At 56.0% G+C, this 13142-nt stretch overlaps 2 protein-coding genes across 10 annotated transcripts in view; one reads left to right on the plus strand and one right to left on the minus strand.

Moving 5' to 3' along the window:
- Positions 1-3502, plus strand: part of ARHGAP17 (Rho GTPase activating protein 17) — a 75682-nt gene extending 72180 nt beyond the window's left edge. For 2 of the 3 annotated variants that reach the window (XM_019649832.1, XM_019649834.1), the window contains one exon: positions 2711-3502. In XM_019649832.1, the coding sequence (XP_019505377.1) occupies positions 2711-2841 (131 nt within the window). In that variant the 3' untranslated portion in view covers positions 2842-3502. The remainder of the gene's footprint in view (positions 1-2710) is intronic. The other variant, XM_019649833.1, reaches the window with a different exon arrangement.
- A 2907-nt stretch (positions 3503-6409) lies between these two features.
- SLC5A11 (solute carrier family 5 member 11) overlaps positions 6410-13142 on the minus strand; it is a 33005-nt gene continuing 26272 nt past the window's right edge. For 6 of the 7 annotated variants that reach the window (XM_019649835.1, XM_019649836.1, XM_019649837.1 and 3 more), the window contains 6 exons: positions 10274-10381; positions 9986-10136; positions 8665-8833; positions 8154-8369; positions 7502-7670; positions 6410-6707 (listed from right to left, as the gene is read on the minus strand). In XM_019649835.1, the coding sequence (XP_019505380.1) occupies positions 6502-6707; positions 7502-7670; positions 8154-8369; positions 8665-8833; positions 9986-10136; positions 10274-10381 (1019 nt within the window). In that variant the 3' untranslated portion in view covers positions 6410-6501. The other variant, XM_019649839.1, reaches the window with a different exon arrangement.

Here is a 13142-nt window from a genome sequence, read left to right on the forward strand (position 1 = left end):
CTAAAAAAAAAAAAAAGAAAATTGTTGCAGTGACAGAAATCGTGGAGGACCGTACCTCAGCCACCGAGGGTCAGCCCTGGCCCCGCGGAGCCACTTCCTGCTTGAACCCAGGCTGCTCCCGGGACCTCTCTCGCCTTTATTTTGTTTTTTCTAATAGAATACCTCCGTGCAATGTAAGCTCAAAGGGCCGCGCTTGCTGCCCACGGAGGACAGAATGGTGCCTTATGCAGATTCAGAGCTGGAATTTAGAGGTGTTTAAATCATCTCTAAAATAACTTCTCCTTGTCAGTGAAGTGAACCAGGCTGTTAAGAGTCAGACCCCTGTGTCCTCAGATAGGAGCTTCTCTGTGAGGAGCCTTGGCCCAGGACACACGGTCTCCTCTGGGGAGGAGGGAGCACCCCACGGTCACTGAGACCCGGACTCCAGAGTCCAGCCAGCCTGGCTCCTGTCCTCTGTCCAGCCCTTGTCACTCAGGCAAGGCGTGGAGCCTCTCAGGTCCCCCTTCCTTGTCTCGAAGGTGGCCCCCACTGCCCAGGGTCCCCATGAGATGGTGCGATGACGTGTTGGAGCACAAGCACCGTGTCTGGTAGACATGGCTGCTCGGCAGTGTCACCTATTGTGGGGATTGGTCTCTTTCTGCGGCTGGCTGCGGCTGGCTCTGCCCAGCTGTGGTTCTTAACCATTTTTCTGTGTAAACAGATTGGTTGTTTTCTTTTATGAAATGTGTCAGTGAGAAGACGGGCTGGGGAGAGAAACGAGCAGACAGGGCAGGTGGGGCAGAAGAAAGAGTGTCTGAGTGTGTGAGTGATGTGTAATACACACTCAGACACTCCTAGCTGCAGGAAGTCAGGAGAGAACAGACCCAGAAATTGTCTGTGCGACATAAAGACTGTGAGTCTGTCCTCCTGAAGACACCTGGCTGGTAGGTATGAGGTTTCGTGTGCACACAGGTATTAGCAGGTAGAATCTCCTTAGCGTGGCCGCTCCCTGTGCATCATGCTCACTAGCTGTGTCCATCCTGCAGCTCCTTGTTAGGGAAAGGAATTGAATTGGCGCTGCGTTTCTTATACCGGCGTGGTCTTCCAGACCTGGCCGCCTCTTTACCGGAGCATTGCAGAGGTAGCTGGGCTGGGTGGCTGTCCATCCACTCAGCCATCTGTTTTTCCATCCAGCTGGCCAACCACAAAGCTTGCTGGGCAGCTGCCACTAACTAGTCACTGTTTCAGCACTGTGAACAGACACACACGGTCCCTGCCATGCTGACTTCCAACTGCACCGCTGGACTCAGCAGCGTGTGACTCAGCTCAGCTCACTGGGTTTTACAATTCCCATTAGACCTAAATCGTCTGAAATGACCTTCAGCACCTCGGCACCTCCATAAATCTGGAAACTTCTCTGAGTTGTGGTGCACAGGAAATCCAGGAGTCACAATGAGAAAAGGGACAGCCAAGAGGCCATGTCTCGCAGCTCAGAGCTGTGGGCATTGGGGACAGGAAGCAGCCCCCGGCTGAGCCCCCATAAGTGCCCATGCATTTGCCACCGCGCCTGTGGACGAGGGCAGGCAGGACAGTGCCACCCAAAGCCGCTCCCTGGGGTGGATGTGGTAAGACCCCACCCCCAGGGACACAGAGCAGCTCTGAGGCATCAGGGGCTCCCCAGCACCCCGCCTCCCACTCCGTCTCTCCCAGCTTCCTCCTGGCCAGTGAAACCACAGCAAGTCTCAGCACCCCTTTCTCTCCAGCCCTAAAATCCTGACAAGGCTCTCGTCTGCTCAAACCTGCATCTGCCGGAGAAACGAATCCTTCTGTCCTGAAGGGGCCTGTCTCCCCGACTGGACTGCAGGCTTTATTAGAGCTGCGTCTGGCTTCCCATTGCCGTGTCCTCACAGGTAGAACAGTGGCTGGCACGGGGCAGGTGCTCAGTAAGTGCTGTTGGTGAATGAATGAACGGGGACGTATCGCTTAACGAGAAGGGGTGGTGATGGTTAAGGCGTCTCGGCCACAGGCCTGACGGATCGTGTGTTTGCAGTCTCGCTAAAGGAGTTCCAGCCAATATAGTAAGACACGACAAAAATTTGGAAATGTAAGTTTTAGAAACAGATTAGAATATCAGTATTTGCAGATTTGGCGATCTACCTTAGTGATTGTTAACCACAGGTCACTGTACCCCCCAGGGGACATTTGGCAGTGTCTGGAGACATCTTTGGCTGTCCCAGTAGGGGAGAGGGCGGTGTGCCACTAGCATCTAGCGTAGAGGGCAGGGGGCTGCTAAACACCCCCAGTGCACGGGACGCTTTACACCCCAGAATGTCACCTATGCCGAGGTGGCGGTCCCAGCAGTCACAGTAGGAAAAGCTGTCAGCCTGGGAGGGGGGAACTCTTTTCAGTGAAGCTCACCTGTCCCCGCAGCCCAGGTGCTGTCAGGCCTTGATTAGTGTCACAGGCATTGGTGAGAGTGAAGGTCTCTCCATCAGAACCAGCAGAGCCTGGAGGCTGGCATCTTAGGCCTGCCCGTGACTCACAGGAGGGAGCAGCACAGCTGGAGGTGGGGCTCTGCCACATGGCCACCCCCGGTCTCAGGGCTGGTGGAGCCTCTAGGAAGGGGGCGTGTGTGTGCATGAGCTGACTCTTCAACTCCCAGCTTCTGTCTCGGTGCCGGCTGGCCCCTTGGTGTGGCCGCGCACTGACTCCGCCTCTCTGTTCTGTCCAGACGCCAGTTCTAGGGTGTCAGAGCCTCCTCACAGCATCTTCCCTGACATGCTTTCAGACTCGGCGAGCAAAGACCTGCCCGGCCGCGTCCTGTTGGACATGGACAATGACACAGAGAGCACCGCCCTATGAAGAGCGCCACCCCTGGTGGGCGGGGCTGGCAGGCCGACGCTGACCTTTACCGACCAGTGACAGCTTTCAGGGGATGAGGAACAGGCCTGACCGCCCAGGACCTGGCTTCCTTCTCACAGCCCGACGAGAACATGGGGGCTGACACTTGAAGCTGAATGACCTGTGTCCTGAAGAAGGAGGAAGTTGGCTTTCTTTACATGGGAAAGAAACCATGCCAAAAAAACCCCAAAATACCCAGAGTGGAAATGGAGTGCTGTGGCCGAGCTGTGCACAGGAAGCTTTGTGACCGCCGCCCGTGCAGACAGCCCCCACGGCGATTGGGAAGGAACAGCAAAGCCTCAGTGTTTATTTAAGAGGACACACCGTGCATGTCACCCGCGCCCCCACCCTCCCCCTTACACTGTTGCTCTTCTGACTTGCACGGAGTCCCTCTGCGTGAACTGTGGCCTGTGTCCCGCTCGCTCCCATGGTGACTGCTGGATCTGTCACCTTGGCAAACCGGACGTGACTTGTGCTTTGTTGGATTGCCAGCGTGTAGAAAGAAATGTACTGTTCTTTTTTTAAAAAAAAACCCAATGTAATTGCTACTTGATAAGGACCGAACATTATTCTAGTTTCATGTTTAATTTGAATTAAATATATTCTGTGGTTTATATGAAAACTTTATTGTTCTTGGAGGTAAAAGTCTGTGTGTGTGTGTGTACGCGTGCGTGCGTGTTCACATAACCAAGTAAAATGGTGGACGGGACATCGGCAGGTCACTCTGTGACTGAAGACGTTTGAGAGAACAGAGAGCCTGATCACAGCAGTGACACTAGCCACCAGCTGCCCAGAGACGTCCCAACTGGCTATTCCTCGGTGAGTGCTCGCAGGTAAGGCCCGCCCTTTGCTCCCACCAGTCCTGACACCCTTTCTTGTCACCTAGAGACCGTTAGACTCCCGGGGAACCATGCACACCCCACCGGGCCTGTGCTGAGGTCAGAAGCCATTCCGTTCCATGGGAACGGGTGGGACTGGAGCAAAGTGCAGCAACAAGCCAGGACGGCGGTCCGACAACAGCCCCTCCGGGGCCCGCATCTGGCGGCCTTCCTTGGGCGTCGAGGGGGACGTGCTGCCAGTGTTGGCTGCCCTGAGCAGCCCCATTGGTAGAGCCGCTTGCTGGATGCATCCCGACCTGTCCCTTGCCCCTTGCTCAGCAGGTACTGCACCTCCTTCCACTTATTAATCATATCGAAACCATGCGCCTCCACCGCCATGTCCCCCGTAGTGTAAATTTCAGTTTGTTGACGTCCCATGCGCTGCTCAGACGCCATCCGCTGTGGTTTTTCTCTGCCTCCCGAGCTGTAGAACAAGCCCCGCAGAGGAAGCACAGGGGTCGGCTTCCACAGTCCTTGGAAATGCGGCCGCCCCACGCCCAAACTCGCGCTCAGGAGGAAGCCGGGCGTCACCGATTCTGCACCGCAAGCCCCGCCGCCTCGTCTTGATGGTACACTTACGTCTCCACACGCCGTCCTCACAGCATGTCCCTCAACTGCTCCAACCTAAAGAAAATGAGATTTACTTGGCTCTGCGTGCATCAAGACCAATCCCAAATCGAGGCTATCGCCCGTCTTGACAGGTGAGCCGTGGCGTGGGGCCCGGGGCGTGAGGGCTGGTCTTGGATTAAAGCCATAGCGGCTTCTCAGTAGAAGCATCTCCAAGGTGCCACAGAGATGCTGTCGCCCCTGCTGGGAGGTCGCCACGCCGTCACCTTCCTGGCACTTCCCAAGGCAAGGCTCCCCAGGCACCCTTTCCCTCCCACCTCCACCTTCACAGCCACACATCGTATGTTCACAAAGCACATGCAGCGTCACTTACATGACAAACGTCCACACACTTAGCGACTTAAAGCAACACACATTTACGATCCCATTTTCTGTGCGTCAGGAGTCCGGTTGTCTGCATGGGTCTCAGGAGGCTGCAGGGAAGGCGTGCGTGGGGCTGGGGTCCCACCTGGAGCTTCGCCTGGGGAAGGAGGCGCTCCCGAGCTCCTCGGGCTGCCAGCAGGACTGCCGGCCTGCAGTTCCTGGGCGCGTGGGCTTCCCGGGGTGGCTGCCCCACACTGAGCGAATGCCACGAAGGTGGGGGGTCATCTTTTGATGCGTCCATCATACACATACACATGCCGGGGTATTCTGACCCAAAAAAGTTTTCAGAAGTCCAAAAACAAATTGATCAGGGCTCCATTTCCACCCTCTCTACCTGTATATGCGTTGTTTTGATGCATATCAATAGTTATAACTGAATGACCCAGAGGACATTTGCATGCCATTTCATGGTAGAAACCCAGCATTGTGTTTTCACATGAGGACCGTTAGAACTGAAGCCAGGCCTTGAAATAATTGCTGTGTGTCCTCCAGGTAAATATCGAGGGCTTCCTCTTTCATACACGGGCCTAGACCTGGGAACCAACCTGACCCACAAGCATGGCCTGGGCTCCCAGGAAGCTTGCAAACCAAACCAGCCCCTGGCAGGAGAGGCAGAGGCGACAGGACGGAGCAGTGACAGGCACCCGAAGTAGCATGGGAGGCAGGCAGCGGGCAGGGACTGAGGCTGGCGTGGTCGGGGGAGCGGGGCCTTGTACCCCATTACCCCACATGTGGGAGCTGTCAAGGGCAGGAGACCGTGGGAAGAACCGGCACTGGCCTGGATTATGGTGGGGGTGACGGACAGGCTGACGCATCGGGCAGGAGGTGGAGTCGGTGTGGTCCCCAAGGTGAATGCTGGCTGTAGGGCGGCCTAGAGACCATGGTGGTCGGGAGGGCTTTGCAGCTCCGTGGTGCCCTCAGGCCAGAGGGCGATGACTGAATATTTGGTCACCTCCACAAGCTTGGACCTCAAGAAACTAACGGTGCAGGGACAGCGCCTGCTTCTTGTCAGGGGTGGGCTGCCGGCGGGGGAAGCTTACGGATGTGAGCTAAGGAGTCAGATGACCCATGCGTTTTAAGGTCATTAATGCGCCAGGCGCTGTGCTAGGTGTTGGTGTGGCTGACACGTCTGCCCTTGGGAGCTTCCAATGGGAGACAGTTATGTCATCAACAGTAAAGTGAGATGTCCACTTTGAAGGCACATATCAGGGAGGAAGTGGGGTGAGCCGGGAGGGCTTCCAGGAGGAAGTGATTTTAAGCAGAGCTGAGGAGTTAGAGGGAAGGGCAGAGACCAAAGCCTATAGATTGGCTATTTATAACCGACCGTATGGGGACCACTGCACACCGGCCACCATATTAGGTCCAGAAGAAAGGGTGCGGGGACAACCTCAGCCTGTGAAGGCAGAGCCATCAGAATCAAAACTGGAGAGGAGCCTGGCCGTCAGGGCTCTTCAAAGTCCCATCAAGGGACGTGGACTTGGTGCTGGGAGTTTGGGAGAGTGCGTGTGGCTACAGCCAGGCTGGGGTCTCGGCCTGTTTATCCTTTGACTCTGGAGGGGACGAGTGAGTAGCCAGCCTTTTGAGCTTCTAAGCTCCATTCCCTTTTAAGAAGAAAAGAGTACATGTCACATTAAAAATGGCCCATAAACACCCTTGAAGCCTTGTAAACAAACACAGCTTTATTTTTTCCTTCATTAAAAAAAACCAGTGCATGGCAAGCCCCGAAAGCGTGGACGCCTGGGCTGACCACTCGCTAAGCAAAGTAGCCCCAGAGGAAGATACCACAGCTGACGCACACGATGAGACTGATGTCTAGGAGGGTTTTCACCAAGGGGTTTTCCTCCGAGGAGGTGATGACGGGTTCCACTCTGCTCCGGGGCTGTGCCTGGCCCTGGCCCCCCATTCCACAGAGCCACAGGATGGCTCTCAGCACCCTGGACTTCTTTGGGGTCACATCCCCTGAAAAGAACCCAAGCAAAGGTAAGAGGATGGGCCGAGTCTGCAGAGGGGACAAACCTGGCGTTCCGTGCACTGTGATAAGCCCTCAGGTTCCCTTCTGGGAGGCGTTAATTCACCTTAATTCTGGAAGGTGGGTACTTCCAGGTCTCCACTGCTGTGGAACCAGGCAGGGACGCACAGGAATCGGTCCCTCACCTCCACCGAGAAACGCCCTGTCAGTTTTCTGAAAACACATGGCTTTCTGACTCGTCCCTGAGTTCTCACTTCAGGTTGATTTGGGGGGAAAAAGGCCACGAGTGATAAGTGACAGCCACAGTCCCGGGTCATGGAGATAGTCAGGGCTGGTGGGGACCTGGGCTAATGGAAGGGTGCTCCAGATGTTTGCTAAGCAGACGTGTGGCCAGATCTTCACATTTTCCCAGAGGAGATGGAATTCTATGTGAACTCTCCCGATTGAAAAACCTTCATCGTGTATTAGTAAAACAGGAGGTAGGCTGGACCTAAACATGTCTGCAGCCACCAGTTTGAAACCCGGTCCTCAGAGAATGTGGCTGGCCCCGGCCTCCCTCCCTGGGGCTCTGTGGGGACAAAACGAGCCATGTTTCAGCGTGCACCCCTCAAGTACGTGCTGTCAGTGCCCCTTGAGGAACCCACTTCCGGGGGCTGGAGAGGGGCAGAGCCAGATCCTGGGGGTCAGGGACGCCCAGCCTCTTCTGGCTGTAGTGGTGGAGGATTTCCCTTTGACCACACAATGCTTCTGGAGGCCCCCCTGTAACCGGGGAGAGACCACTCACCACTGTGCGTCTTGGGCTTGTCCTGAAGAACCATGTCCAGCTGGGTGCTGGGGCCTCTGGCCTCGGCCGTCCCATTCTGAGCGAGTGCAGGAGGCAGGGCGGTTGCTGGTGGCCCCTGTGCCTTCTGGACCACGGGGTCTTGACGAGTGAACCAAGTAAGGCGGCTGACCTGTGGGGCAGACACGGCTCGTGAGGTGGTGGTCACCCTTTTCCCCAGTCCAGCCTTCACATCTTGAGTCTGTGGCCAGTCTCCCATCTCGGTCCTACGAGCTTCTGCCCCTACACCCCTTAGAATCAGTGGACCTTTCCCCCTTTTATTCCCCAAAGTGTAACCCTAGCCCTGCAGCCTGAGGGGACCCAACAGTCGGCCACTCAGCTCAGCCATTTCTCTGGCCACAGTGACCAAACTGGTTGATGGGTGAACGTTTGTGTTGAGCTGACTCCCATCAATGGGGATCAGGAACTCAGCTGGGACACCAACATTCATGCTTTTGCTTAGTGAGAAAAAGAGGACAAACCCCGGGGCCTGAGGGCTGCTCCAGGTCCTGAAATCAAGCCGTCCCCGAAGCCCTGGCCTTCTAGCTTTGCCAACACTCCATCCCCTGGATTTAAGCCTGTGGGGTCCCTTTTCTGTCACTAAACCCCAGTGTACCATCTCCTTGGAGGGCGGCTCTGTGACCCAGCTCACGACGGACACGCTGACCAGGGTGACGGCGGACAGGACCATGGAGAAATAGAGGTAGTGAACGTCCTTGACCACGGAGGGGCGCGTGTCCTGCTGGTCGCAGCGTGGCTGTGGGTAAATGAAGTCCAGGACCAGCCGGATCAAGCCTAGGAGAAGGCCCAAGGTCAGACCCCAGAAGGCTCCCTGCAAGTCAGAGCAAGGACATCTCAGTGACATCTGGGCTCCAGAAGCCCAGCAAGTCATCGCGAGAGCTGGTCTGCCTAGGATGGGGTCCTCACAGGGGTCAGTGATTCGGGAAGGGTTGGAGCTACTGGTCTTTCACCTGTAGTTAGTTACATATAACGTCCTCGCTCCCAGTTCACCCAGATTCCCTGGAGGCCAGGTAACGCCCTCCCGTATCTTCCCCCACAGAACTTATCCTCCACGGCGACACCCCAGGCTCCCCTCCCCGCGGCAGCATGGGAATCGTCACAGCTACCTTTTCGTTGGCTCGCTTCCAGAAACAGCCCACGATGAAGACCACGGCCACGGGCGGCTGCAGGTAGGAGCTGATGGACTGGATGTAGATGAAGAGCTGGCCGCCCTGGCTGGCCTGGATCACGGGGATCCAGAGGATGGAGACCAGCACCAGCAGCAGCACGAACACCCTGCAAGCGTGTCTGTCTCAGTGTCACTGACAGAACAGAATCTACCTGGCAACCCAGTGGCTCCCGTGACTGGGGTTCTGCGACCGTCACCCCAGAAAAGTCCCCACGACCGGGCACAGATGCTCTGGGTCCGGCCCTAAGCATCTGCGTTGTGGGCTGGCCCTTCCACGCGCGTGTCTGATGTTTATGCATCCGCATTTCCTGCTTTCTGGGTGAAAACCATCCGTGGAACAGGTGCCACCCCGTGCCCTGTTTATGTCCCACCTGTACGGTTTCTATTGGCTTTGGCTGCTGTCAAGCGCGGCTGGGAACATTTGTGAGCAGTGTTCGTGCAGACACGTTTTCATTTCTAGGATTGCAACTGCTGGGTCATATGGTAAGTAAGTTTATGTTTAACTTTGTAAGAAACTGCCCAACTGTTATGAACAGTTGAACCATTTATATTCCCACCTGTGAGGCGTGAGCGTTCCAATTTTCCCACTTTCTCCTGTTTGTTTCTTATAGTCCTGCTATTGGGGGGCAGGGGTTATCTCGCTGGAGGTTTCTAGGTTACACTCTTGATTTGTAGGTTATTCTATATCCCAGGTCCTTCATGACACACACGATTTGCAAATACAAATATTTCCTCCCAATCTGTGGCCTGTCCTCTCATTTTCTTAGTGAAAAGGTTGATTTTGATGAAGTCTATCGTCATTTTCTGGTATAGCTCATGCTTTTGGTGTCACGCCTAAGAATGCTTCCCCAAAACCAGAGCTGAACCAGCCTGCAGGGCGCTTACGAGCATGTAGTTTACATAAAATTTACATGCCACTCATCTTGGTCACTTCGGGTTCCTGTTAGACTTCAGGGCCTTGCTAAAGCCTCGGTAGAGGAACCGTGCCCCCAATATGCTAACTCCTGTTCACCCCCAAGTCCCGGTCCGGGGAGGGGGTCCCCCGCTCTGGCCCCAGGCACAGCCCTGTGAGGTTCCAGCTGCCTGGTTACGTGTCTTCCTTCCCACCACAAGTCCAGCCCCAGGCAGAGAGGAGGTGTTCATGAAACCTCCTGAATGGACGAACGACTCGCATTTGGGGTCCTAATGTCCCTCAGTTTTGCTACCAGAGGACGCTCTGCCTGGGAGGGCTCAGCTGCGTCCCACCTGGAGGACCTTACCTGCCCACAATCATGAGCTCCTGCTCAGACGCCCGGGGCCGCAGGCGGTTCCACAGGTCCATGGTGAAGATGGTGCTGGCACTGTTAAAGATGGAGGTGAGGGAAGACATGAGCGCCGCCACCATCACAGCGATCATGAGGCCACGCAGCCCTGGGAGCACAAGGGACAGGCATGGGCCTCCGCACGGCCAAGGCCCGGCTCCAACTGGGGGCCTCAGCCCAGAGCCCAGCCGGTGTCCCCCCTGCTGGGTGTGCCAGGGGACTCGGTGTGGGGTGAGGGGACATTACCTGTGGGCAGGATTTCCAGCACGAGTTTGGGGTACGCGATGTCGGAGCAGCCGGATGGGTTGCCACAAACCTTCTGGCAGATTTCCGGGTCTGCACAGGCCACTTGATCTGTGGAGGAGACAGGGTCAGGGCACAGACCCCCAGGGCAGGGCGCCTGCGTGTTGATGGAGACGGCTCGACTTGACCAACCATGACCTTCTCACGTGGCCTTTCTGGGCCGCAGTGTGCATACCTGTGAACCTGGGACGATATCAGAGCGGTGAGGGTGTGCACGGAACACTTAGCATGGGGTCTGAGATAGGGGACATGCTCGGGGCATCACTGCTACTCCTGTGACCCAAGGGGACCTGAGCTGCCCGGCGGCCAGTCCCCCTGGCCCCAGGAGGGACAGGCAATGCCCATCTTTGCCCACGTTCCTTGGAGCTGCGGAGAACGCCACGCCTGACGTGTCTGCAATTCCTCTCTCCCCACCCCTTCTTAGGGGCTCATCGCAGACACAGCCCAGCGAGCTGGGTCCAAGAGCCTCTGTCCCCCTCGCTCTGCGTTTCGGCCCCAGCTCTTTTTGGTCCTCAGCCACACTCTGATCGCCCTGTGGAGCCCGTCTGCCTTCCTGGCATCTCCCGTCCTTTGTCCCCCCATTAGCACAATGACACTGTCCCAACTGGAGTGGAAAGAGGAGGTGCTCGGTAAGTGTGTGGACAGGCCAGCTGTCACATAGTTATGGTGACCTTCGTAACCGTGTGAGGAAGGCAGAGATGACTTCACCGCTTCCCAGAGGGACAGCAAGTCTCAGAGGGAGGTCCCGTCAGACGCAGAACTTAAACACGGGCCTCCCGACTCCCCTCCAGTGTTTCAGAGAAGGGAGGCCAAGACAGTGAAAGCTTCACTGGGTCTGGCCATCACCCCAGGGCCTCGCCGCTGTGCTGCCTCTGGCTTGGCCCCCGTCTGACCGAGAGCTTTCCTGTCTCCCTCAGCTCCTAGCCCTGAGCTAACCGATGCTGCTCACCGCCGTCCCAGGCCTGCCCACAGTGCCACCCCACTGGACCACTCACCACTCCACCAGGCTCCCCGCCAGCTGCAGTAGTGCCCAGAACAACTCCCACGCCCCAGGCGCCCCTGCTCGGTCCCAGCCGTGGCCCCTCTTCCTCATCCTGATGGCGACACTGCCTTCGGCCCACCTTAGGGCAACTGGGAACTACCTCAGCTCAGCGGGGGGCATGGAGCCCTGTTCTGAAGCCGTGTCAGCGTCCTGGTGGCCATGTCGTTGGGGCCTCAAGTTCACAGATGGCTCCAATGCATATGTTGGACCACCTCCAGAGAAGGTTGTGTATTCCCTCTCTACATTTCTATCTGCGCTAAAACTGCTAATTTAATAAATGTGAACGTATCAAGTCCACCACAATTTAAAAACCCCATGTTGTAGCTCTGTTTTCTTGTTTACTGTAACATAGGACCCAAGAAATGGAAATAGCCTCGGGCCCCTTCGTCCCCTGGGAAGCCCAAGGGCCACTAGTCTTCGTAAAATGCCTCCACTTGCTGTCACGTCTGTTCCAGGCTGGGACCTGCCACCCCACGCACATCCCCCAATGCGAGAGGACATGGGTGCTGAGGCCGCTCTAACACAGAGTGATTGCTGGGGAGTACGAGGAGCCGCCCCAAGCTCCGGTTCAGGCTTAGACTAAACGAAGACTGCAGACCCAGAATGATACTTGATAAGACGTACTGAGAAAAAACAATGTTGTTGAAAAAATTCTTTGAGAGGTCCAAGGTCTTGGCTTTTTATGACTCTTGTGAGAAAGCTCAGGAGAAGATAAGAAAATTATTACATCCGGTGGCCAGACACTGGAGGGACCTCAGGCGGGGCAAAGGTCCTGTTTTGTTCCGATCTTAGGGGCTCTGCCTCTTGTGCGAAAGCTCCCATCCTCAGGGAAGCCCGAGAGGAGGCGAGGCCCTCCCTGTGGTATTGCATTAACTACAGAGTTTTTGTTTAACCTCCTAGGAATGAGCCTCTAACCATGAAAGACGTGACAGACACCCAGTTTACGAAGCATGTTGGAGGCACAGAATTGTGGGTGTTTGGTCTAAGGACGCCAACAGCCTGTGGTCCCTAACCCACCACTCAGTAACATCCGCCCACCTCTGCTGGGTCCTTCAATCAGCCTCTTCGCTCTGATGCTGGCCGTAAGGATGGCTCTCGCAGAACCAAATCCAAACAGCACAAACACCCCTCCTTTCTGATGTCGCTACTCACGGAAGGCTCACTGTGACAAGGACGCAAGTAAACACTGCGTACACCTCCTAGTGTGACCTTCACAGCCCCGCAGGGAAGACATTGCTATTATACCCATTTTAAAGACAAGTAAACTGAGGCACAGGCACATGAAACAGCTCCCCCAAATCACACAGCTACTAAGTATCATGGATAAGTCTCAGGTGGCCTTGTAAATAGGGACATTTCTAGACTCTTGTATTTTACTATATTGAGGGTTATTTTGCTTCTCTTAATTTCCTCTAGTGTGCCTTTAAACGTGTGCACCATTTCTCAGGTGGACTGAGTGGAAGGCGTGTTTTCCAGGCTCACGAGAGCTCGGGACTGGAGCACGCTCTAGGCAGCTCCAGACCCAGCTGGAGTTCCATGGGAGCTGGTGGAGCCAAGACGGAGAGAGACGGGGAACAGGGAGGCCCAGCGCTTTGCCCCAGGTCCGGCACGTGGGGCCGGGCTGCTTGGTCTCCTGGTGGGCTTGCTAAATACAAACGGATTGCTGGGCGCCACCCCCAGAGATTCAGACTCAGTAGTTCTTGGAGGGGGCCGGACAGTCTGACTCCAAACAGGCTCCCAGGTGCTGCTGGGTCGGGTCCACACCTGGTG

Source organism: Hipposideros armiger, unplaced genomic scaffold (genome assembly GCF_001890085.2).
Source record: "Hipposideros armiger isolate ML-2016 unplaced genomic scaffold, ASM189008v1 scaffold_135, whole genome shotgun sequence".
Taxonomy (NCBI): Eukaryota; Metazoa; Chordata; class Mammalia; order Chiroptera; family Hipposideridae; genus Hipposideros; species Hipposideros armiger.